Source organism: Mustela erminea, chromosome 6 (genome assembly GCF_009829155.1).
Source record: "Mustela erminea isolate mMusErm1 chromosome 6, mMusErm1.Pri, whole genome shotgun sequence".
In the NCBI taxonomy this organism is placed as follows: domain Eukaryota; kingdom Metazoa; phylum Chordata; class Mammalia; order Carnivora; family Mustelidae; genus Mustela; species Mustela erminea.
Window position 1 is genome coordinate 93,063,530 of NC_045619.1, and position 26,741 is coordinate 93,090,270.

The 26,741-nt window shown below is 39.3% G+C and overlaps 1 protein-coding gene and 1 pseudogene across 1 annotated transcript; both read right to left on the reverse strand.

Annotated features, from left to right (window-relative positions):
* Window positions 1–193: 193 nt before the first annotated feature.
* PTGES3 (prostaglandin E synthase 3) lies at window positions 194–22,298 on the reverse strand. Its single transcript, XM_032348694.1, is given in 10 exon segments — window positions 194–1,361; window positions 1,847–1,871; window positions 2,639–2,701; window positions 4,744–4,833; window positions 5,544–5,642; window positions 6,151–6,220; window positions 6,374–6,487; window positions 21,443–21,706; window positions 21,708–21,946; window positions 21,948–22,298. Coding segments are annotated over 10 exon segments (1,320 nt in total). The 5' UTR covers window positions 22,284–22,298; the 3' UTR covers window positions 194–1,341.
* LOC116594653 lies at window positions 1,514–1,664 on the reverse strand (annotated as a pseudogene).
* Window positions 22,299–26,741: the final 4,443 nt, after the last annotated feature.

The following is a 26,741-nucleotide window of genomic DNA, read 5'->3' on the forward strand; positions in this document are numbered from 1 at the left end:
CTAGCCTGTGACTCCCTGCGCACAGCATGTACCTGAAGGACTGTCTTTATATCCCCAGACCTTAATACTGCCTGTAACACATATCCTTAATGTCAGACATAAGGAAATACTGAAAAAGGAACCATTTCTATGCTATAACAAATACAGAGAAGTTAAGGGGAATAAAAACTGCCAAAATGCAGAAGCTCAAAGATTTACAGGAGGACAACACATTTAGTTTTATTTCAATCAAATCACAACACTTTCTTTTCCAACCGCTGCAAAGTGCATCTACAATTTGCTATTACAGATCCACTTTTAAAAGGTTTCCTGACATTACAGCAAGCCTTTTTCCCCCCAGAGGAATATTCCCAAATTCTTCCTCAAGTAAAAATAAAAAACTCCATTCCAGTAAATGGTAATACATGAAATTACAGTAAACCAGACACTTAAAAGGACAGCCAAAAAAGTCTTCCAACAGTTTATTAGAAAGAATGTAGACAAAAAAAAAAAAAAAAAAAAAAAAAAAAATCCCCACTGTCATGAACATAAATTGAGGTTTTCAGCCTGGGACAAGCTGAGTCAAAAAAAGAAATAAAAAAATCCAATAGTGTATTAATTTTTTTTTTCCACTCATTTGCCATACTGACAGTGTAAATACAATTTGGTCTAAATGTACAGACTCTCAAGCAACAATGTACAGCCTTTCTTCGTCCTCCATGCTAAGAGATGTAAAAGTTTAAGGGTCAAACAATACCAAATGTACAGGCTTCAAAACCATCTAAGTTAGGGCATTCACTAGTTTTAGCTAAGATACATCTGGAACACTGACAAGTGATTACTTACAGTAATGTGAAGTAAATTCTTTGAAAAATAAAAACTTTAGTGGAATAATCCTGGAGGATATACCAGAGGACAAGTTACCAAGATTAAGGTATCAATTTGTTTCATCAGCCACTTTTGAGTCCATTTTCTAAAATCTAAAATTTAGTTCTCTTTCTTCTAAGCCAAGAGCTTCCTATCATGTCAGTATCTATGTTATGAAGTAAAGGAGACTGAGGTGAAATGTTTTTATTTATCACAACTGCTGTGTCAATTGCCTAGGACCTCAACAGCATCATGGAAGTTTGGGAAAAGTTCATGCATAAGGTTATTGCCTTAGCTGACTTAAAACTGCCCCATACAATGGTACGTATCAACCCTTAGTGAAGCCTTTAAAAAAACAAACAGGTTGAAAAATGGGTTAAAGGAGGCAAATACAGCATCTGCCTTTAGAGCTATCGACTCAGGAATTCTCTCAATTATGAAATCTTGCAGAGAAGTTACTTTTCTTTTCTCAAAATCCGATGACGACAACATTCTTTACTCCAGATCTGGCATTTCTGAAAGATTTTAAAAAAGATTAGCAATGAAATACAAGGAAACAATCAACTTCAAAGTTTTATTTAAAAAAAAAAAAAAAAAAAAGGGTCAACAACAGAGTTAAATAGTTTCCTAGAGAATTGTCTTTTTTTTTTTCCCCCTTTCTTTTAAACAGGGGAAAGCGCAAACGCAGTTCTCGACTACCACAAATCATGCAGGTGAGTCTCCCACATTTGGGGAAATCGCAGGGGTCAGCACATCCGGAGTGCAAAGGGTAAGTCTCGCCCTGGAAAAACCACCTTAACCCCTGCCAGATTAAGTATTTGTCTTTTTTAATATAAATTTTGAATCATTCAAATTTCTGCTTTGGAGATCTTATTAGAGGCCGTGAAGAAATAATTTTTCTTCCAAGAACTGTAAAGAAGTTAACATCTCTATTTTGAGAGTTTGTGGTCTTTGATGTGAAATACCACAGCGTAAACATCTTTTTTACAAAGATACTTACTTTCATCATCACTGTCTTGTGAATCCTGCAGAAGAAGAATTTTAAGAATTACCAAGTTGATTAAACATTACTCTGCTAACTAACAGTTTGCCTTAAAAAGCTGAGGCACTGTACTTTTATTAAAGTAGCAAAGATATGTGATTTTATCAAGCTTATGAATTTAATCACTGGACTTAAGAACAAGTTTACTTAAGATGAAGAGACATACAGCTGAGGATCTACTTTCCTGTAAGTTGTGTGCCTTCTGATTGGTGCTCATCCTTTAAATCCCTTCCTATCAACCAGACTGAACTTGGCATAAAATGGTTTCTCTTCTCTTTTGGCATTCAATGGAAGAGGAAAACGGCTCGCTGTGAAAAACCACTGGACTGACATAAGACAATGAATTCCAATCCTAGCTGATGAATTGTCTAAGAATTTTTCAAACTGTACTGAGCAACTTTCTTGAAGATGTTAGCAGGATGCCAGCTGAGGGAATGTTGAGAGAAGTGATCCAGTTTATCCTTACAGATTTTGCAACATCCATCTTTATGGTTTCTGACCAATCCTGCTGCAAAGCCTGTTTAACTTAGTCAAACTAATCATGGGACACCTGTTCCCCTAGCAGATACCTATCCTTCAAAAAATGAAGCACATTTCAAAAATTTCTTTTCCTGTATTTCTTAGAGAAAACAAAAAAAACCAAGAAGTGGCAAAAAAAAAAAAAGCAATCCTGAATCTATATGAAACAACCTATAAATACATTTGTTTCTTACTATTTAAGTAAACAGAGAAAAGAATTTATAGACTTACATCATCTGCTCCATCTACTTCTGGTAAATCTACATCCTCATCACCACCCATGTTGTTCATCATCTATTTGAAGTGTAAAATTAGTTTTAAAAATTATGTTATAAATTAAGCCCTAGTTATTAGGTTGCAAGCTCCAGAATAAACCTTAAGCCTGTCATAGATTTCCACCAATAAAAGAAGCAAACAAATGTTAAGCACCATCCTTCCTTTCTGAAAAGGTAGATTATCGAGGTAATCACATAAAATCCTGACAACTTGTAGGAAAACTAAGTTCTCATTGAAGAAAAGTGAAGTTGTTAAAACGTATCCAGCAAGATATTTATGTAGGATGTAGAAATTAATACTGAAATCCTGACAGTATCTACCTCTGGTGCCTAAAGAAAAGAATGGGATTCATCTGTAGTTGTAAAGCTTTGTATCTTAAGCTAGGTGGCACATGTATTATGGTATTCTTATTAGTTTTAAATATTGCGAAGAACCAATAAATCATTTAAAATAAAGACCTTCAGGATGATTAGGCTGTATAAAAAGGCCCGAATACTAAATCAAAAACTAAAGAGGAATAAGTAATGTGTTATAAACAGAAAATATATGTAATTCTTGAAATAAAAGGTATATACTAAGGAGAGGAGTAACATTTGTATATACAAATACTCCTGTATATTCACAACACATTGGGACTAACAAAAAAACATACTTACATGAAGTACTAATTTCCTATCTTTAGTTCCTGATTATAAAGCAAGTGATATTATTACTTAAAAAGATACGAATAACCGAACTAACTATTAACAGAATGGGAAGGGACTTATGTCCGCAAGCTACAACTGTTCTGTAAAATTTTTTACAATTTTAAATACTCACATAACCACATGTAACTTTATAAAAAAATTTTAAAACTTCCAGAATCTATGCTTATTTGCACATTAGGGTTAGAAGAAGCCTTTAAAAGGTAGCTAACCATAAAACTGCTCAGTATAAAAGTTCTGGGCAACCCAGTATCGAATATGAATAACTAGGAAAGAGTTTCCGTACAGAACTGTTGACACTTCAGTTAAGTTTCTTTGAGCAGGAAAAAATGCTCAAAATGTGCCAAGCACAATGCTAGCTGTTGAGGATACAATGGCAATAGAGACAGAATGAACTGAATACACTCAAGAGCTATTAAGGAGGTAAAAACAGAAAAACAGAACAAAGATAGCTGTTAATGCTATACTGGACAGAGACAGTGAAAGAGACAGTGTTAAGCTCTGTCATGCACAGCTGGGACCAATTACTACAGGTAAGGAGTAGGAACAGGAGTAGGAATAGCATAGTTGAAAACCATCTTCCTATCCCCCCTTTCTAATTTGAAATCAAGGTGCCACAACCATGTGAGGAGATGCTGAATAAGCAGTTTCATGTAGGACTTCTACTTTTTAGCTATTAGTTTTCAAAGAAGAAATATAAACAAAATCCAGTCAATTAAAATTTCAAATTGCCAGGAAATGGATTTCATCTTCAACCTACAATCTAATATCCTTTTTCTAATCAGCTTTACTGCTGTACATTTACCTCATAATACCTAAAGGGAGATCAATGACTTTTTCTCTTTGGCCATAGCTATATGTATTTGGAGGACATCTTGGAAAAATACCTACTTAAATCCTTTCCTTGATTTTGCAAACTAGAACCACCTCACACACCACTCTTCATGCATACCTCACTACCCATTTTTATGTTTAAAGGTTTATATTCATATTACGTGGCTCTAAAATGCAAACTTTATCCATGTTCCTAAAAAAAAAAAATCAGTCTTCAATGCCAGAGAAAGAATTAGATACAAAACAAACCAACAACACCCACCACACTAGATTAAACTGCACTAACAAAATTTTTTGTCCTGTATACATCAACTTTAGTACTTACCACTAACTCTTTAAAAATTATAAAAGAATGTTAAACATCAGGATTAAATGACCACTATTAAGATCTTACTCTGTTTTGCTCAGAATGACCTCTGAAGTAAAATCATTCAAGCCTTAAATATCAATAGGAGCTTTAAAACCAAATTAAGTTCACGAAGAAATGTACTGAGGTGGCAAAATGCATTTATAAGAACTTACCTCAGAGAAACGATCAAAATTAGACATGTCTTCATCTGAATCATCTTCCCAGTCTTTCCAATTATTGAAGTCCACACTAAGCCAATTAAGCTATAGATCAATACAAACATAATCCTATGATTAACTTAAACTTAGAGCTATATACCTTAAAACTGTATTTTTGAAACTGTGGGTTCATACTAGTGAGACATGCAATTAACATATGGAAAAAGAATAGACTAGAAAAATCAGAATGAGGTCAAATGCAGCAAAATACTTTTCACAAAGCTCCTTTCACAGTTGTTGAAAATCCTACTTTAAAACAAAACAAAACAAAAAAAACAAAAAAGCCCACACAAAACCAAAAACAGGGGCACCTGAGTGGCTAGTTTTAGTTAAGCCTCTGACTCTTGATTTTGGCTCAGGTCTTGATCTCACAGTTTTGAGTTCAAGCCCCGCATCAGGCTCCACAATGGGCATGAGCCTACTTTAAAAACAAACAAAATTCATTGCTAGGAACTATTCTCAGATACAACTGACTTTTTTTTGTAGCACCAAAATATGCTCCCACAGAACTTATAAAACCTTCTAAGAAAATAGAGATACCGTAACAACTAGTGACTGACTTTATTCTGACCACCTTTGGTTTAAGTTGTAACTACTAAAACCCAAAGAAGGAAAAAAACATACAACACAAGACTTTAGTTAACACTTAACTATGAAACAGAAATATTATATTCCCCATGCCAAACAAATGTCTCTTTTATTACTTAAATAAAAATGTTAAACTTTCCCTCCCCAAAAAAAGAAAAGAAACATACCTTTGCCCTTTCTTTTGTTAACCGTGGCCATGACTGGCCAGACTCGCCTTTTCGTAAACAACATAAAATTGATCTGTCCGTTCTTTTATGCTTGGAATCCTAAAACCAAACAAAAAAAAGCACTATCACACCATTTCTCTCTCCAATATCACTATAGAATAGAAAGCCACTTGTCATTCCGCAACTCTCTTTTCTAACTTCTCTCCCTACATTTTCTCTAAACTTAAAGAAACATCCCCTAGAGTACTAAAAATTTCATTAGCTACCCAAATTGCAAGAAACTTTCCCCTCCCTGCACAGGTGAATAAAATAAAACCTTAAAAAATTTCACTAAATACAATATAATCATAGAGTAATTTAAGATTCTATAAAAAGTTAGATTAAGACAAGCCTCAAGAATACCGCCTCAAGTCCAAACAGTGATAGCAAGAACAAAAAGAGTATGCAGAGAAGGAGTTCTAAGCAGGAAATATTGCAAAAATATAAATACGCCTAGTTAGCTTCTGAACTGTTAAGAAAACAATTACTGCTTACTGCTAAAAAGAGTACTTGATGTATGTCCATTTCCTAAGATTTAAATTGGGATTAAAGCATCAAGACTACTTACATTTGGATCAATACAGTGAAAAAGATCAATTTCATTTAAATGTTTAAAATTATCACTTCCTCCAAGACAACTGTTTAAAAAAAAAAAAAAAAAAAAAAATGAGCCTTTATCTTCAGAGAGATAAAGATTAGTAATAACTTCAGTGAAAACACAAAACAAGCAAGCCAAAGTCAGTCAGTTGTCTAACAAGCTTTTTACTCAATGGTGTAAAATGGTGATTTACCTGAACGTAAGTTTGGATTTTTCAAAATTTACATTAACATCTTTACTGTCTTCAACACAAAATTCAATGAAGACGTAGTCCCTTCGATCGTACCACTTTGCAGAAGCAGGCTGCCTACAGAGAGATAAAATTAGACCAAGTTAACCTGGAATTAACTGAATATTTATATAACATCCAAAGTTTGGCATGTAAGTATACTCCCACTCAAACAAGGAGTATTTTGAGGCAATTTTTTATTATTATTATTATTATTATTATTATTATTATAACTAAAGTAGGCTCCGCGAGCAGCAGGGAGCCCAATGCAGGGCTTTAACTCACAATCCTAAGATCAAGACCTGAGTTGACTGAGCCACCCAGATGCACCTTGAGGCAGTTTCTTTCTTTCTTTTTTTTTTTTTTAAAAGGTTTTATTTATTTATTTGACAGAGAGAGATCACAAGTAGGCAGAGAGGCAGGCAGAGACAGACAGAGAGAGGAGGAAGCAGGCTCCCTGCTGAGCAGAGAGCCTGATGCGGGACTCGATCCCAGGACCCTGAGATCATGACCTGAGCCAAAGGCAGCGGCTTAACCCACAGAGCCACCCAGGCGCCCTATAATTTCAAATACATCTTTAGTAACAGCTGCATTCAAAGTTAAAACAACAAACTGATACTGATTTCACGAAAGGAAAGAATCTAAAAAATGAAACAAACAAAAAAATGAAACAATGCTCAAAAGGGTTAACCATTAGGAAGCCCTATCAAAATTTATTTGCCACTCCCTTAGACTTGCTCCTAAATGTAAACTTCACAGAATTAAGATATCATACAGAACTAATCCACTATCAACTGAAATGCAGTATTAAACATTTTTACTTACAATGCTAGGAACTAGGAGGAGGGTAAGGGAGATGATGATAGAACTGATAGTGTTTTTTAAAAAGTTCTCATCTATAGCTTATTTCTGATTGTATCAAGCAACCATTTTTTTAAAACCAATTTTCCTAACAAACTTTTACAACTCTAAATAATGACATTAAAGAATTAAGCTTTTTTTACAGCCTTATCTTCTACTCTATCTACACATATATCTGATAGATACTGTACTAGAAAAAGCCTGGACTATTTGCTTTTTCTTTATTAATTACTCTTCTGTTCCTGTTTCCTGCAACATACCCGTCTTCCTCAATGGTGTAAGCTGCCTAGAGCTCTACCCATCCATTAAAATTATGTTTTAGAATATGATTAAAAACTGTTTGATGCAAATGCAGTCAAATATAGTTGATAAAGACTGTACATGGTAATACAGTATTTTTTTTTTTTTAAATCAAGAGTTGGACGCTTAGGGGCGTCTGGGTGGCTCAGTCATTAAGCGTCTACCTTCGGCTCAGGTCATGCATGGTCCCAGGCTCCTGGGACTGAGCCCCACACCGGGCTCCCTGCTTGGCGGGAAGCCTGCTTCTCCCTCTGCTACTCCCCTGCTTGTGTCCCCTCTCTCGCTGTGTTGGTCTCTGTCAAATAAATTAATAAAAAAAAAAAAAAAAAAAAAAAAAAAAGAGTTGGATGCTTAACCAACTGAGCCACCCAAATGCCCTGTTTCTTTAAAACTGTCCTCTGTGGGGTGCCTGGCTGGCTCAGTCAGTACAGCATGCATCTCTTGATCTTGGAGTTGCAGGTTTGAGTCCTATGTTAGCTGTAGAGATTATGTAAAAATAGAATAAGAAAATTCTTTTTTTTTTTTTTTAAAGATTTTATTTATTTAGTTATTTGACAGACAGAGGTCACAAGTAGGCAGAGAGGAGGCAGGCAGAGAGAGAGAGAGGAGGAAGCAGGCTCCCTGCTGAGCAGAGAGCCCGACGCGGCTCGATCCCAGGACCCTGGGACCATGACCTGAGCCGAAGGCAGAGGCTTTAACCCAATGAGCCACCCAGGCACCCCAGAAAATTCTTTTTTTAAAAAATTAAAAAAAAAAAAAAAAAGATTTTATTTATTTGACAGACACAGATCACAAGTAGGCAGAGAGGCAGGCAGAGAGAGAAGGGGGTAGCAGCTTCTTGCCAAGCAGAGAGCCTGATGTGGATCATGACCTGAGCTGAAGGCAGAAGCTTAACCCACTGAGCCACCCAGGCACTCCAAGAAAGTAAAATTCTCAAAAAAAAAAAAAAAAAAAAAAATTATCTTTGTAATCTTTAGACAATATCCTCATACACATAGAAATTCCTAGAATTCACACACATACACACCCCTATAGGACTTGTTGCTACAGAATAGCCAGAAAGAGAATGAGGGAAAGGAAGCAGAACCACAACATTCTCAATGGGTTCACTTATTTTCTAAAAATAAGCAAGTTCTGCTCTGATAATGTAAAAATTGAAATGATAGACCACACAGGAATTTTTGTCCGTTTTCAGCAGGGAGCCTGCTTCCCCCCCCCCCCGCTCTCTGCCTGTTGCGATCTCTGTCAAATAAATAAATAAAATCTTAAAAAAAAAAAAATAATAATAATAATAAATAAATGAGATTGGGAGGGTACACTTGAGTAGCTCACTTGGTTAAACCTCTTCCTTCAGCTCAGTTCGTGATCACCGGATCCCAAGACCAAGCCCTGCCTCAGGCACTCTTGCTTCTCCTTCTCCCTCTGCCCCACCACGCGCTCGCTAATTTAAAAACAAAGTCTTTTTAAGTAAATAAATAAATAAATGGCTTCAGCAGGGGCACCTGGTTGGCTCAGTCTGTTGAGTGTCTGACTTCAGATCATGATCTTGGGGTCCTGGATTGAGCCCTGTGTCAGGCTCTGCACTCAGTAGGGTATCTGTTTCTTCCTCTATCCTTTTCCCTGCTCCTCCCCCCCAATAGGTGAACTCTTCTAAATAAATAAATAAATAAATAAATAAAAATAAAAGAATTCAAGAAAGGGAAAAGAGGGTAGACAAAGCAATGTGACAAAGGCCTGCTAAGCACTGAATCTAGATGACATGTAGATGGGGAATTATGTTCACTGTACTTTCTATTTTCTTAAGTTTTTTTTTTAAGATTTTATTTATTTATTTGACAGACAGAGAGAGAGAGAGAGAGAGAGAGAGAGATCTTAACCCACTGAGCTACCCAGGCGTCCTTCACTGTACTTTTTAGAAAAGTTATTACATGATTCTGGCAGGGAATACTTTCTTCCTCTGGTGTAATTTTGAAACTGTGTTATACTTGGTTAATGAAAAGATTTTATTTCTAATACATTTTACAAATGGTATTTCGATAAACTCTGGTAAATGCTTTTGTAGCCAAACTTAACATAATCTGAAGACTATGTTTACTTTGTAAAAGTTGCACATTAAGGGTCTATAGTAACAGAGAAGGAGCACACTAATAGTAACATGGTTATTACAATATATATATATATATATATATATATATATATATATATATATATATAAACTAGCAAATTACCTCTTCAGTTTGTTCATATTGAGAACATTGGAACCACAGAATTTTTTTCCCTTTCCTCAAATCACGTTATGTTATCTAGAGTCAGATCACTGGTATGGGCTGAACTGTATCCCCCACAAATTCATGTTGAACTCCTAAACCTCCCAGACTTCAGAATGAGGCTGTTTTTGAAAAGAGGATTTTTTTTTTTTTTAAAGATTTTGTTTATTGGGGCACCTACGTGGCTCAGTGGGTTAAGCCTCTGCTTTTGGCTCGGGTCATGATCTCAGGGTCCTGGGATCAAGCCCCCCCATCAGGCTCTCTGCTCAGCAGGGAGCCTGCTTCCCTCTGCCTGTTGCTCGGCCTACTTGTGATTTCTCGCGCGCTCTCTCTGTCGAATAAATAAATAAATAATAGTTTTGATTTATTTGTCTGACAGACAGAAATCACAAATAGGTAGAGAGGCAGGCAGAGGGGAGAAGGGAAGCAGGTTCTCCACTGAGCAGAGACCCCGACGCAGGGCTCTATCCCAGGACCCTGGGATCGTGACCCAAGCCAAAGTCAGAGGCTATAACCCACTGAGCCACCCAATCGCCCCTGAACAGAGGATCTTTAAAATGAAGTCTTTTTTTTTTTTTTTAAAGATTTTATTTATTTATTGACAGGGAAAGAGAGAGATCACAAGTAGGCAGAGGCAGCAGGTAGAGAGAGGGGGAAGCAGGCTCCCTGCTGAGGAGAAAGCACAATGTGGAGCGTCTGCCTACGGCTCAGGTCATGATCCCAGGATCCTGCTATAGGGTCCCACGTCAGGCTCCCTGCTCAGTGGAGAGTCTACTTCTCCCTCTCTCTCTATCTCCCCCCATGCTTGTGCTCTCCCTCTCAAATGAATAAATAAAATCTTAAAAAACAAAAAACACTAAGTCTTAGGGTGGGCCATAATTCAACATGACTGGTGTCCTTACAAAAGACTAGGACACAGAAGGAAGACCCTGTGAACACACAGGAGAGCACCACCTACAAGCCAAGGAGAAAGGCCTCAGAAGAAACCAACTCGACTGACAGCTTGATCTCAGAATACATCCTCCAGAATTGTGAGGAAATAAATTTCTACCATTCAAGTCACCCCATCTCTGATACTTTGTTATGGCAGCTCTAGCAAATGAATCCAACCATTTTCCAAATAACAATATTAAATGATCCAAAACAGGGGTTGGTGCAGGAACCAAAAAATGGTTTTTATATTTTTAAAGAGTTCTAAAAGCAAGCATGTGGGGGCAGAGATATCTCCTCTGGCTTGTAAAGCTCAATGTTTATAAGGCAATCCTAATCTAAACCATCAAAAATACAAGAGATGACACTATACTTAACCCTAAACCAGTAATAAACTCATATATTCAGTCCTCTGGAAGACAACTCAACTGTTTGGAATCCCACTTGTCTTCTATGAGGATCACAACATTTCTTTTTTCTATTAACCAAAAGAGGAGCAGGTTTAGCTTTAACTCTAGCTCTTAAATTTTTTCTTTTTTAAGATTTTTGTTTATTTGACAGAGATCACAAGTAGGCAGAGAAGCAGGCATAGAGAGAGAGGGAAGCAGGCTCCCCGCTGAGCAGAGCCCCAGCCACCCAGGTGCACCTCTAGCTCTTAATTATATTGGATTTATTTCTAGTCTTATACTAACATTGGCAAAATTCATAACCACTGTGCAAGTCAATCAGTTCACATTAACAGTAAATACCTACAGATGTAAATGAATACTTCTCTTTTACCTCTACACAGGCTATGCCAATAATCCATTACTTAAAACAAAATAAAACAGACAATCTGCTCCCCTCCACCCCCGCAGTGGGACATTCTGTGCTCTTCCGACAAGCGCTTCCAAGCTCAACATTAGGGCCAGGGCAGTTCAAGAAACTGAATTTTGCAGAACCTACAATTTTCTTTAGTTTTGACTAAAACTTCTTAGTTTGTCTCAGGACGCCTGGGTAGCTCAGTCTTTGAGCATCTGCCTTCGCCACTGGTCAAAATCCTGGGGTCCTGGGATGAGCTCCACATTGGGCTCCCTGCTTAGCAGGAAGCTTGCTTCTCCCTCTATCATTCCCTGTTTGTGTTCCCTCTCTTGCTGTGTGTCTATCAAATAAATGAATGAACAAATGAATAAGTAGGGGCACCTGGGTGGCTCAATCATTGGGCATCTGCCTTCGGCTCAAGTCATGATCCTGGGATCGAGCCCCACGTTGGGACTGAGCCCCACATGGGGATCTCTGCTCAGTGGGAAGCCTGTTTCTCCCTCTCCCACGCCCGCCACTTGTATTCACTCTCTATCAAATGAATAAATAAAAAACCTTTAAAATAAATAAACAAACTTCTTAGTCTTAAAAAGACAAAATGGAAACCATTATTTGTTCCCAAATACCATCTTTAATAATCTAGAATCTGTGACTTTTTTTTTTTTTTTTAAGACTTTATTTACTTGAGAGAGACAACAGCAAGAGAGGGAACACAAGCAGGGAGAGTCAGAGAGGGAGAAACAGGCTTCCACCAAGCAGAAAGCCTGATGTGGGGCTTGATCCCAGGATTAGGACCTGAGCCGAATGCTTTATGATGCTTTATGACAGAGCCACCCAGGCACCCGAATCTGGTGATTTTTTTTTTTGTTTTTTTAATTTGACATACAGAGATCAGAAGTAGGCAGAGAGGCCGGCAGAGAGAGAGGAAGGAAAGCAGGCTCCCCGCTGAGCAGAGAGCCCGATGCGGCCTGAACCCAGGACCCTGGGATCATGACCTGAGCCGAAAGCAGAGGCTTTAACCCAGTGAGCCACCAGGGGCTCCATTCTGGTGAGTTTTAATTTCGATATGCAGAAAACTACAAACACCCTTCACTTTTAAAAAAATGGATGTAGAGGAGAAACCTGGTGGCTCAGCTGGTTAAGCATCTGCCTCCGGCTCAGGTCATGATCCCAGGGTCCTGGGAGCAGGGAGCCTCTCTCTCCCTGCTGCTCCCCCTGCTTGTGCGCTCTGTCAAATAAATAAAATGTCAAAAAAGAAAAGGAAAAAAAAGAAGGAGAAGAGAAGGAGCTCTTTGATATAGACAAATGTACTGGAGAAAATAGCAGTAATGGTCATTAAAAAAAAAAAATGCCCTACTTTTGTAGAAGTATTAAAGGCATTGAAAAGTGCTGACACATGAATATTAACGATAAATCTTTATGATAAAATAGGCAAACATTTTATTTTATTATTTTTTTTTATTTTTTTTTAAAGGTTTTATTTATTCATTTGACACAGAGAGATCACAAGTAGGCAGAGAGGCAGGCAGAGAGAGAGAGAGGAGGAAGCAGGCTCCCTGCGGAGCAGAGAACCCGATGCGGGACTCGATCCCAGGACCCTGAGATCATGACCTGAGCCGAAGGCAGCGGCTTAACCCACTGAGCCACCCAGGCGCCCTACGCAAACATTTTAAAATATGTTTTATCTTTAACTCATGGCCTCATTCAAAAATTAAACAGGAAAAAAGCAAAAATAAGTGTTAATTTTGACTGAAAAAACTAACTTCCTTAAAATTTTATAAGTTCTATTATTTTTTTAAAGTAATCTCTACACCGAAAGTGGGGCTCAAACTCCTGGACCCTGAGATCAAGAGTCACATCCTTTTCCGACTACATCCCCAACTTCTTATAAGGACAGGATCAGTCTATCTAAAACATAACCAACAAAACTATTCCCAAAATAAAGGACTCACAAACAAGTCAAATGTACTTTGAAGGTATATATGGATCAGGCAGTACTTCTTTTTCAGATTTCCCAAAATACAGCAAAACCTCAAATTAACAAAATATAAGATCAGGCTAATTTGTAAGATGGCTCTCATCAACTATCTTTCAACTACTGACCACTGATCTACTTTCTACAGGAGATATAGTAGAATTTGGCTGAAATGTGATACAGCAGAATATGGGACTAATAGTAAAAAACCCCTCTTGGGCCCAATCTTTACTATCAAGCACCTCAGGTAGCCAAGCCTAGCAACTGAACATTAGAGTCTGAATGTTACTCAATAAACAATATTTATTAAACATGGGGCTAGGAATTGTTCTGGGGATAGAGCAGTCAACAACAAAGCTTCCATTCCAGTTAGATAAAATTTAGTCCAAAAATCTTCTAGGAAATATGGGGTAAAGGGATCAGATCCATTACTAACTACAGTTTATCTTTCTTAATGTGTAAATAGGTAATACAAACCAAGGTAACATTCTCAAGAGAAAAAACAAAAAAGGTAACATGCTATGGTTATCAGTACAGCTGAGCTTTGAACAACATGTGAGTTAGGGGCGCCAACCCCCTACAAAGTTGAAAATCCAAGTGTAACTTATGACTCCCCTGAAACTTTAATAGCCTACTGTTGACCAGAGCCTCACTGATAATGTAAACAGTAGACTAACACATACTTCGTATATTATATGTTATAAATTGTATTCTTATAATAAAACAAAAGAGAAGACAATGATAACGAGAGTCCTAAGGAAAAAAAAAAATTATGGGTTGCCTGGGTGGCTCAGAAAGTTAAGCATCAGACTCTATTTTGGCTCAGATCTTGATCTCAGGGCTCTGAGTTCAAGCCCCACATTGTGCTCCATGATGGACATGGAGCCTACTTAAAATAAAAGGAGGGGGCAGGTGGATGGGTGGCTCAGTTGGCTGTCTGCCTTTGGTTCAGGTCATAATCCCAGAGTGCTGGAATCGAACCCTGCATTTGGCTCCCTGCTCAGCAGGGAGTCTGCTTATCCCACTCCCTCTGCCTTTCCCCTCCCACCTGCTTGTGAGCTCTCTCGAAAATAAATAAAATCTTAAGTACATATACAGTACTGTATTTACTGGAATAAATTCTGCCCAAGTGGACCCACACAGTTCGAACCAGTGTTATTCAAGGGTCAACTGTATAATGACCATTTACTTTTAAGTTTTTTCTTTCTTTCTTTTTTTTTTTTTTTTAAAGATTTTATTTATTTGACAGAGAGAGATCACAAGTAGGCAGAGAGGCAGGCAGAGAGCCCGATGCGGGACTCGATCCCAGGACCCTGAGATCATGACCTGAGACGAAGGCAGCGGCTTAACCCACTGAGCCACCCAGGAGCCCCTTAAGTTTTTTCTTAATAGAGCATGATTACTTGTCAGAATTAAAGGATCATTTTGAATTCTAAGATAAAACAATAGAAATGAGGAGACTTTTTAAAAAAAATATTTTATTTACTTATTTGACAGAGAGAGATCACAAGTAGGCAGAGAGGCAGGAAGAGAGAAAGGAGGAAGCAGGCTCCCTGCTGAGCAGAGAGCCTGATGTGGGGCTCGATCCCAGAACCCTGGGATCATGACCTGAGCTGAAGGCAGCGGCTTTAACCCACTGAGCCACCCAGGCGCCCCAGGAGACTAACTTTTTATTAAAGCTTAATAATGGAGTAAATCTATTCTAGGTTTAGGAACAAACACATTTCTATTTAGTAGGAAGCTTCTTAAAGACTAGATTCACTAATCTTTTATACATCTCAGAACACTTTTAAACATCAAGAAGGATTATAGAAGAAAACTCATTAAAACCAAGAAAAAATCAGAGTGACTGGGTGGCTCAGTGGGTTGGGCCTCTGCCTTCCACTTGGGTTGGGCCTCTGCCTTCCACTTGGGTCGTGGTCTCGGGGTCCTGTGATCGAGCCCCATGTAGGGCTTTCTGCTCAGCGGGGAGTCTGCTTCCCCCTCTTTCTCCGCCTGCCTCTCTCCCTACTTGTGCTCTGTGTCAAATAAATAAAAATCTTAAAAAAAAAAAAAAAAAAGAAAAGAAAGAAAGAAAAAAGAAAACACCAGCAGTAAGAGGCTATAAAATTCAGAATTACTGATTTTTTAAAAGTTTGTCCAATAATAGTCTTATCATTTGTAGAAGGGAATTAAGACACAGGTAAATCTTTTTAAGTTTGTACTAAGTGAGGAATGATATGGAAACATGAAATTCTCGTATAAAAAGGGAAAAAGGGGGCACCTGGATGGCTCAGTGGGTTAAAGCCTCTGCCTTCGGTTCGGGTCATGATCCCAGGGTCCTGGGATGAAGCCCGGCATCAGGCTCTCTGCTCAGCAGGGAGCCTGCTTCCTCCTCTCTCTCTTTGCCTGCCTCTCTGCCTGCTTGTGATCTCTGTCAAATAAATAAAATCTTTTAAAAATAATAATAATTTTAAAAAATATAATAAAAAGGGAAAAAGTAGTTCTAGGTTCATAGACTGAGTAGTTTTTCCTTCATCAAAAGCCCGGTCTACAAATGTCTAAAACCACTCTCTTACATACACATATTCTTTCCTCAAACAAATCCCAAGATATGCTTCTCATACTTTCAGATCACTGTAGCTCAGTTGTACTGCCATGTAAAATTTTCTGGAAAGGTGATCTGAATACACATGCTAGTCCAGTGCCTTCCAAATTATGTGCTAAGGTGCACCAGGGAACCACGAGAAACTTAGAGGGTTACTGCAGGTATTTTAGATTTGAGAAAAATTTAGTGATACTCAACCTCAGTCCAGACACCAGGTGGTGGGGCGCCTGGGTGGCTCAGTTGATAAAGCATTTGCTTTCAGCTCAGGTTATGATCCTAGGGTCCTGGGATTGAGTCCTGCAGCATCTGACTCCCTGCTCAGCAGGGAGTCTGCTTTTCCCTCTCCCCACTCCCTCCTGCTTATGCTCGCTCTCAAGTTAACTAAAATCTTAAAAAAAAAAAAAAAAAAAGACAGCAGGTAGTTCAGTTTTGAAGTAGACTATACCACATCCCTCTTCATTTACCTTCATTTTTGTGAAGATAAATTTTTGGTGGCTGTTTTGATTTTTTAAAAAAGGGTGGGGGAGCATTAAAAAAAAATCAGTGGCAAAGAGAAATTGAAATAGATGTACCCAATCTGAATTAAAGATGTAAGAAGTTACAATGCCCAAAGTGTATACATAGTCCATCAGTAACTGTGGTTATAAAAGAAATGACATTTTTATTTCAACCTTTGTCAATTAACTTTTCAAAGGCTGAAGGCTGTCTGGATGAATTAGTTAAGTTTTTGGACCCAACTACATAATAAACAGAGCTGCTACGTTACTCCTTTTGGCCAACATCACCACAAAAACAAAAACAAAACACAACCTACTAAGACCAAAAGGGGCAAACCAAGAACATTCGTGAACCTGTGTGTCAGTTCCTTTATTTGGTTAATTCCTACTCTAAAACATCAAAGTGAAAGCTGTTCTTAAAGATAGTATTTCTCCCAAAACTAAAGAGCCTTTCTTTCAAGCAACTCTAACCTTCCTATATTCCCACCTTTGGCATATATCCTTGTAAACATCTCCAAAGCAGATACAGTAACCTTTCTTCATACAAACAAGACTCAACAAAGTTAATGTCTTACTGCCTCCATTACAAGCAAATTTCAGCCTCTGGGCTCCATTACCATATGTCAAGAAGAGGCATAGGTTTTAAAAGAAACAGCTTGATTAGATAATAAAACGGAACTACAGAAACTTATTTATTTCTTTGGAAATAAGAGGATCACCTCAAAAATTATTCCTTTTTGTAAAGTGGAAAAAATAAGCCCTCTGTCAGAAATCCTGAGTTCTAATCCTATAGGACATTTCCTTATACTAACTAGCATTGTGTTAAAGAACTAGATCTTGGAACATAAATACATACAAAAATTTTCAGAATACCTCTCTGCAACTTAGATCCTTTCAGTACACAAAGATAATTAAAATGCTGAGCTGGAAAGGGCCGTGACAAACACTTTTTAGCAATACAGAGTGACAACCTGTAAGGATCAACTACTGTACAGAAAATGTACAACAGCACATTATGGCTTTGGAATACAACATAGGGGAGGACATACTGCTGCTCAAGGTTAAAGTAATTGGTATCTTCCTGAAAAACCGAAAGTTCAAAGGTGACCTAGGGAAGCAAAGTAGCGAGCCTCAAATTTAAGATCTATCATTGCCAATCTACACAGTAGATAATAAAAAGTTTACTACAACACATATTGTACTTCTGTAGCAAAATACACTAGGTTCAATAATTTCCAATTTAGCAACTCAGATATTTTAAGAATTTAAGAGCTATACTGATTCTAAACAGTCCACACTGCAAGGGTATTTTTTTCCTGAAAAGCGACAATCACTACCACCAAAGACCCCCTTTTGAAACAAAAAACCACAATTAAACATGGGCATCTTAACAGTATACACTTGCCTGCACTGAACTGATTTGTCACTTCCAGTTTCAACTGCTTTCTAGTTAAAGCCTAACTAAACACAGAGAGAAAGAAGAAAATCCAGTTGCCAGGTTACAATGGTTAAGAAATCAACACTTAACAAAGCCATCAGCAGTTATCCTTCCTTAACCTACAAAAATCAACCATATGCCATATGCTCACTATTAGAATTTATTTTGGAGACTAAAGACCAATTTTATTTTGGGGACTCAATTCTACAAAACCGAGTGATGGCAAAAAGATTTCAACCACTATCACAGATAGAGTACGTTTCTGGAGAGTTTATTAACTCAAGTACAACACAACCCAAAGAATAACTTCAAATAGCTTAAAATTAAATAAAACAGGAGCTCCTGGCTGGCTCAGTCAGAAGAGCATGGGACTCTTGATCTCCAGGTCATGAGTTCAAGCCCCACACTGGGTGTAGAGATTACTAAAAACAAAAAGCCAACAGAAACTTAAAAATAGAAGTACAAACGAAAAAGAAAACTTTGGGACGCCTGGGTGGCTCAGTTGGTTAAGCCACTGCCTTCGGCTCAGGTCATGATCCCAGGGTCCTGGGATCAAGTCCCACATCGGGCTCCTTGCTCAGTGGGGAGTCTGCTTCTCTCTCTGCCTCTGCCTGCTTGTGATCTCCCACTCTCTCTAACAAATAAATAAATAAATAAATCTTAAAAAAAAAAAAAAGAAAAAGAAAAAGAAAACTTTTCCTTAAAATCAGAATCAGAACTAACTACAATAGTTTAAAAAAACAATAAACAAACAAAAAAGGCAAACTAGCACCCCCCCCAGGAGAGGTCCTAAAATCCTACCCTTCTCTAAAAAGGGTGAGAGATTGAGTTTTTATGCAAACTATTAGATAAAACTTTAAAAACCTGATTCAAAGAAACGTATCTAGAACACCTCTACTGAAGAACATCCAAATGAGGAAAAACACACTGTAAAACCCTTAAAATATCCAAATATGAATACTCTCTCCACCTTAAAATAAGTTTTATAGCAGGCTCAGTTGGAAGAGCATGCAACTCTTCATCTCCAACTTATGAGTCGGAGCCCCATGCTGGGGATAAAGATTACTTAAACAAATTTTTAAAAAATTAATAGCAGGGACGCCTGGGTGGCTCAGTTGGTTAAGCAGCTGCCTTCGGCTCAGGTCATGATCCCAGCGTCCTGGGATCGAGTCCCACATCGGGCTCCTTGCTCCGCAGGGAGCCTGCTTCTCCCTCTGACTCTGCCTTCCACTCTGTCTGCCTGTGCTCGCTCTCGCTCTCTCTCTGACAAATAAATAAATAAAATCTTTAAAAAAAATAAATAAATAAAAATAAAAATAAAAAATTAATAGCAAACATTCATAAAATGAACCCTATTTTGCCAGATTATTCCGGGGACTGGATGACCCACTCAAGGTTTTTTTCAATTCAAATAACCGCTTCATAATATTTATCTTGTAAACTTGAGTTCAAGTCATTAGTTCAAGAAGATCCCCTAAATAATTTGCAAAATGGCATTTATTTGTAAGAAGGGATTTATCTGGCCTCTTCTAAACACACACTTCATAGCATTCTTTTTTATTTTTTAAAAGATTTTATTTATTTGACAGAAAGATCACAGGTGGGCAGAGAGAGGGCGGAAGCAGGCTCCCTGCTGAGCAGAGAGCCCAATGCAGGGCTGGATCCCAGGACCCTGAGATCATGACCTGAGCCGAAAGCAGAGGCTTAACTCACTGAGCCACCCAGGCGCCCCACTTCATAGCATTCTTCTAAGTTAGAATTGCTTTTTGGAATATGATTATTATGCTTTTCATCTGAGTTTTTCATCTATTTATCTAATGTCTCTTATCTCTTTATTTCATGTGACCTCCCAAAAGTGTCTTTCAAGTCAAGCTTGGTAATTCTTACGGCAAAGATTATTTTGTTTGGCTACATTAGTATATTAACAGTTGATAGCTTCTCAGAGAATTTATTTTCTCCTCATGGAGTTTCAAAGTACAAAAGGCATTTTAAAACTGACAATTCTGCTACATTATTTGGAACAGGGATTTCAAAAGGAAAAGAGAAAGCTACCTTATATAGACTAAAGTGTTTTGTTAGATACCACGGGGGCGTCGGATCCTTCCAAAATTCTAATATATCCCTTTTATACAGTATTCCTGTGTTCTTGAGGTTTGCTCTCCATCATCAACTAGCTGTATTGTATCCAAAACTTATCCATTTAGACGTCTAACCCAGTACACTCACAAACAGTATCATTATTTTATTAAGCGAACCTTTGAGAATATGTTACTTTTCAGAAGAATTGAAATTGTTACCCTTCACTTAGTCTCCCTATGTAACTTTGAGGAAGCAGTTAGTATCCAAAAAAACTATAAAACCAACAGTTCTCACATCTAGAAGAACAGAACTTTTCCTGAGGAATATAATGGAGGTGGGAATGCCAGACTTCTATTCGTTTAAAAAAATCACTACGTTTTTTAGTTTACGAAGATCAACTAAAATTGTTAAACAAAAAAACCCCAAAACCTGTCACGTCAGCGTCAACAAATTTAAGCTTTCAAAGACAAGTCAACTACGTACCTGTTTCACCCTTCATTAAAAAAGGGTAATGAAACCTCACCTAAAGTTTAATGTAAAACACAGAAAATGTCCCAAGTATCTTTCGACTCGACACGTGTTACCTGCTCAATACTAACTCCTCGCGGCCAGGGACATGGTTCAGTTTGGGTAACCTTCGCTCCCATCAAAAGACTGGCGTTAGGAGGCGGCCTGGAAAGACCCATACTCAAGAAATCACGACCCCGTAGAGATGGTGACGGTACGACCTCCCTGCAGTTGCCTAGCAGTACCTGTCGCTCACGGCGTACAAGGCCGCATGGTCCTCTACGAGGAGAACCACCAGCCTTTGGGAGCACCCACCACAGGTGAACTTGGCCCAGGGCCTGGTCCCAACACCACCGATCGGTAGAATCAGACCACCCAAAAAGCCAAAAGTGGCTATCCAAGAGGGTCCACGCCTCCAGGGCGCCCGCATGGCAAAAAAAAAAAAAAAAAAAAAACCCTCACAGGAGAGGAAGGCCTAAGGCTAAGTTACGGAGTTGGGAGTAACCCGGTCTGGGAAATGAGGAAAAGTGGGATTTCTGCCGCGGGGAAGCCGAGGGACGGTTCCGAGGTGGGGAAAGAAGACATTTGGAGGAAAAATGTCCTCCACCCGCCAACGGTAACCGGAACAAGGATACTGAACCTTCCACAAGAAAGAACGACTGCCGCCACCGGAGGGAGAAAGCCGAAGGGGCCGCAAGCGGGGGAGGGGAGAGGGCAGCTTCCCGGCAGCCCCCTGCGCGGCCTCGGCCTCCCTCCGGGACGACCTTCCCTCGGCCGGGTGTCGCACTCACATCGTGAACGGGGCAGGGGGACGGGCGAGCGGGTGGGCGGGCCTCTCCGGCGGCAGCTGCTGGGCAGTCGGCTCTTCTCCGGTGGCGACTCGGCGTTTTCTTCCCGGTCGCGGCCTCTTCTCGCTTCCCTCAGGCGACGGCGGGCTCGACCTGGGTCCCCAGAATGCACTGCGCGGAAAGAGCGGCTCCTCCGGTCGGGGAGAAGAGGAAAGTGTAGGAAAAGGGGCGCGAGGACGGAGAATGAACGTGCGTGCGTGCGAGCGAGCGAGGGGTGGTGAGGCCGGGCGGCGGCTGGTGACGCAGCAAAATGCCCGGGCCCTGCCGCCGCGCGTGCGCACTCTTTGTTTTCGGGCTCCTGCGCGGTTTTCTAGAGATATCTACGGAAAGGGCGGGGCCTCCCAGCTCCTTCGCGATCCTTCCCGACGCTGGCCCCGCCCTGTGTCGGCTCCCTCCGGTCTGACTCGTTCCCGCCTCTCCTCCCGCGCTCCCCCCTCGCGTTAGAAAACCGTTGGTCGTCTAACCGTCTGGCCACGCGCGTCGGGCCGTCTCCCGGAGAAACGGCTGTGTTGCCCCAGGAAGGAGGCTGAGGCGGAGGGACGTAGAGTCGGGAGGGAGGCTTGAAAAGTGAAACGGCTTGGTTGCTCTTGAGGGAGTAAACCAGTCTACTGAGGAAACATTCTCCCGCAAAAACATGAGAAACGCCTGTGCTGGTGATAAGTTTGAGGAAAAAGGCTAACTTCAGAATCGAGGGCCCGGCTGCATCCGGCCATTGTTCTGAAGGTTGGAGACCCTCTCCACAAGCAGCGGAAATTTGAGGTCTTTGAGGAGGAATGTTTGTCATTTGGGGCGGGCGTTTGGTCCTGCTTTGAGATAATTACTGCTGTAGGTGAGACAGGGAGGTTATTTAAGTGGAGAGTCCAGGTTTATGAGGATGGAGAGACCAGGACACGCATCTGTTTGGAGAAGTTTCCCCAGCTGTTTTCAACCATTATCTCTGGAACTGCCGCTTTGTCCCTTGGACTTGGTTGGGCTCTAATGAAGAATAGTAACCAAGAGAATGAAAACAGTACTGACTACTCTAGAAGGCCGCTTAACAGTGGAGTGAGGGACAAATACACCAGGGCGCCGCTAGTTGGAACACAAAGGAAGCTGAAGTGTTCTCATTTTGCAGAGTGTTGGCTAAATATTAACATTAAGGACCTAGTGGTCTGACCAAGGCAGGTATTAGGAACTACAGACATTGGATACTGAGCTCAAATCTTCGTTTGAAAGGGGTGTTAAATCCCACCTTTCAAATACTATGATTTTAAGGAGCCCACTGCCTGTTGAAGAAAACAAAATACACAAGTCAAGATAGAGTGCTATAACGGAAATACAGAAAGCAATAGGAGCATAAAATGAGAGGTCGATATTGACTGGATAAGGACAGGCCCTGTTAAGAAAAATTAAACATGGAAATAAAGCAAGGAGTGGAGGGATGACCTTTCAGTTCATACTGGGACATGGTTTAACCTGCCTCCCCAAGGATTGTTCTCTAGGAAAAGGTACCTATGTTTGACTTTGCTGTTTGTAATATGTTTGGAGCTCAAAATCTCTGAATGATAAAAAAGCTAACCCCAAAGTCACCGTTTTATTGCTGTGTAGAACGCTAACCAGTTTTGTTAACCTGCAACTTTATCCTAACTTTATTTTTGGTCTCCCTAAAAACTTAGATCTTTAAATGCTCCTGAAACCAGCTTTACCATCTTACCAGTTCCATCAGTGAGTTAAATGTTTGGCTCATGTTAATTTTATATTTGTAGGAGAATTATGTTTTTAAATTTTTTGAAAACTCTTCTTTGATAGCCTTCTAAAGGTGATAGCAACAATGTATGGGAGGACAGGAATCTCCATAGGTGAAGAGACAGAGAATATCTAGGTCAGGGGCTGGCGGACTTTCTGCAAAGAGTCAGGTAAGTTACAAGGTCTCTGTTGCACCTTTTGAACTGCTATTGTTGCATGAAAGCAACCACAGAAAATATGTAAATAAGTGAGCGGCTGTGTAAAACAAGTTGGAGCATTTGTGGGGCTCAGTTGGTTAAGTGCCTGATTCTTGATTTTGCCTCAGATCATGATCTCAGGAATCTCCAGCCCTGTCTCAGCTTCTGGCTCAGCAGGGAGTCTGCTTGAGTTTCTCTCTCCCTCTGCCCCTCCCCTAGCTTGTGGACTCCCTCCCTAAATGAATAAAATAATCCTAAAAAAAAAAAAAAAAAATTAGGGGTGCCTCATTCTTCTCCTCCCTGCTCATGCTCTCTCTCAAATAAATACAATCATAAAAAACAAAAAACAAAAAACAAAAAACCACACACAGAATGGAAAAATCTTTTTTACCTTGAAGGCATCCAAGAATTGGTAGTCTGCTGGACTTAGTCTGCAGGCTAGAGTTTGCCAACCCTCGGCCTGGGTTAGCCCAGAGTACAGGAAAATAATTTAAGGTTTAGAAGGTAGGTTACAACCAAAAAATGGTGGTACTGAATATCAGGTTTAACTGTTTTCAACATATTTCTCTGACAATGGAAAGGTGTTAGAGTTTTCTTGGAGGTTAATAACACTCTTGTGTTCTAGATAAATTTGGTAACATATAAGATGAAGTGAAAATAGAAGAACTGAAGATAGCATTTAGAAGACCACGCTCTAATAACTGGCAATTTCCCTTATCAAAAGAAGTGCTATGAGAAAAACTGCCTTTCACACAAAAAAATTTTGAAAATTAAGGCACACTGTATCCTACCTAATTCATAGTTTTGTTTTTTTACTATCCTCACTGGATATATTTCAAGGGATTTAATGTTAGTGTAGGTCTGGAAATAGCTTCCTCAACCTTTGTAATAAGGTTTATCCATGCTTTTAAATGTTATATCAACTATTAGCTGGTAGTGATCTAATCACTAATTGGCTCATCAACTATTAACCAAATAGTACCAGGCTTCTTTTTCAAACTCCCTAACAAGTTCTGTTTCTAGTAGGGGGCAAAATCTAGATTCAAATATGTATAATTATACTCTCAGGGCTTTTTGGAGAGAAATCTGGAACCCAAAATGACAGAAACTAAAAAATACAAGTTTAGATCCCATTTCACAGGTTTAATCTTAACAATCCCCTGCAGAAAAGAAAATCCCAGACCAATAAAAAAAAATTAGTAAAAGCAACACAGAAATAATTTGTCAATTATAATTGTGCAATAAATCTTGTCTCTGGTATTTTTTTTTTAAGATTTTATTTTTAAGTTATCTCCACACCCACTGTGGGTCTTAAGCTCACAACTCTGAGACGGAGTCAGGTTCTCTACCAACTGAGGCCGCCACGCCCCGATCCCTGATATTTGTCAGAAGACTGAGTTTAAATGTGGGTGCATTGACAGTAATAGCAAAAGAGAACTTTACAGATTGACATGAGCACTTAAAATAATTACAACAGGTGAGAGCAGTTTTATGAGGGTATTTTTTTTTTTTAAGATTGTAGTTATTTGACTCTTAGAGAGAAAGCACAAGCAGGAGGAGCAGGAGAGGGAGAAGCAGACTCCCTGCTGAGCAAGGAGCCTGACTCGAGGCTCAATCCCTGGACCCTGGCATCATGACCAGAACTGAATGCTGATGCTTAACTGAGTCACCCAGGCACCCCAGGGATTTTTCTAATAAGGGCTTAGGTTGTTAACTTTGTATTTGTAAGGCAAATAAAGGGAAGCAGGCAAAGTAGTAATCTGTTCTAAGTATACGGAATAAGAAGTTGAGTCATAAAGTTTAAGAGAGACATCATCACCTAGCTAAATGTCACATATAGCAACTTCATTTACTTTATGTTCTCTGATGTCATCATCTTCCCACAGTTTGGAATCACCCTATCAGTCTGGTTTGTCAGTAATGGGAAGGGTTAAAAACAACTGTGTCTCATGTTGAGATTTTTCCTATTCTAAGTTTTGCTACCAGTCAACTGTGGGCTGACAAAAGCATGAACAGCTCTAGGAGAAGGAAGAGGCTTTAAAAAGCTAATCTACATTTTGAAATGAAATGTATTTGAAGGTGCCTGGTTGGTTCAGTTGGTGAAGCATGCGACTCTTGATCCCAGGGTCATAAGTTCAAGCCCCACACTGGTCAAGGAACCTATTTAATTAAAAATAAGTAAAAAATAAAGTGAAATATATTTAAATTCTTTAACAATAATATTCTATCCCAAATAACACCTTATAGTATATACATACCTTGAGTTCATAGTATAGAAAATTAGACTATAGGGGCACCTGGGTGGCTCAGTTGGTTAAGGTACGGCCTTTGGCTCGAGTGATGATCCTGGAGTCCCGGAATGGAGTCCCACTTCTGGCTCCCTGCTCGGCCTCAAGTCTGCTTCTCCTTTTGACCCTCCCCCTTCCCATGCTCTCTCTCTCTCTCAAATAAATAAATATAATCTTAAAAAAAAAGAAAATGAGACTATAAAACAAGTGATATGGGTGATATATACTTATTAATATGTAAATTAACAATATTCTCTGGGATCAGAAGAAATCAGGTAAAGTTTTCTTTTAATTTCATGGTCTTTAGGAAAGGGAAGGTAGTATATATATACCCAAGAAGGGTAACTCTGTTTTCCACAACACTTCATTGTGCTCTTTCCATTATATATGGTAGGAAGTGACCAGAAGAAGGTTACATATATGTATACACATATATTAAACGTTAGATTTGGAGGAATATTAACACTATTTTGTTCAGCATCTTATAGGAATATGGGATAATGGGGAAATAGGATTAGTTTCAAAATTAATGGGAACTTTTTTCTGATTTTTTAGTTGTTCACCTGAAATTCTTTTTATGCTCCCTTTTCTAGGAAATAAGGGCTATAAAATACCATTTGGGTGCACCTGGGTGGCACAGTTAGTTAAGCATCTGACCCTTGGTTTCAACTCCAGCGATGCTCTCACAGTTGTGAGATTGAACCCCATGTCAGGCTCCACATTTAGCGTGGCATCTACTTAAGACTCTCTCTCTTCCACCCCCCTCTCCCATGCTCTCTCTAAAATAAAATTTAAAATCCTTTTTAAAATACCATTTTGGGGTGCCTGGGTAGCTCAGTTGGTTAAGCCTCTGCCTTTGGGTCAGGTCATGATCCCAGGGCCCTGGGATCGAACCCTTTGTCGGACTCTCTGCTCAGTGGAAAGGCTGCTTGTCCCTCTCCCTCTGCCCCTCCTCCCTGCTTGTGCTCTCTCTGACTCAAAATCTTTACCAAAAAATACCATTCGGGGCACCTGGGTGGCTCAGTCAGTTAA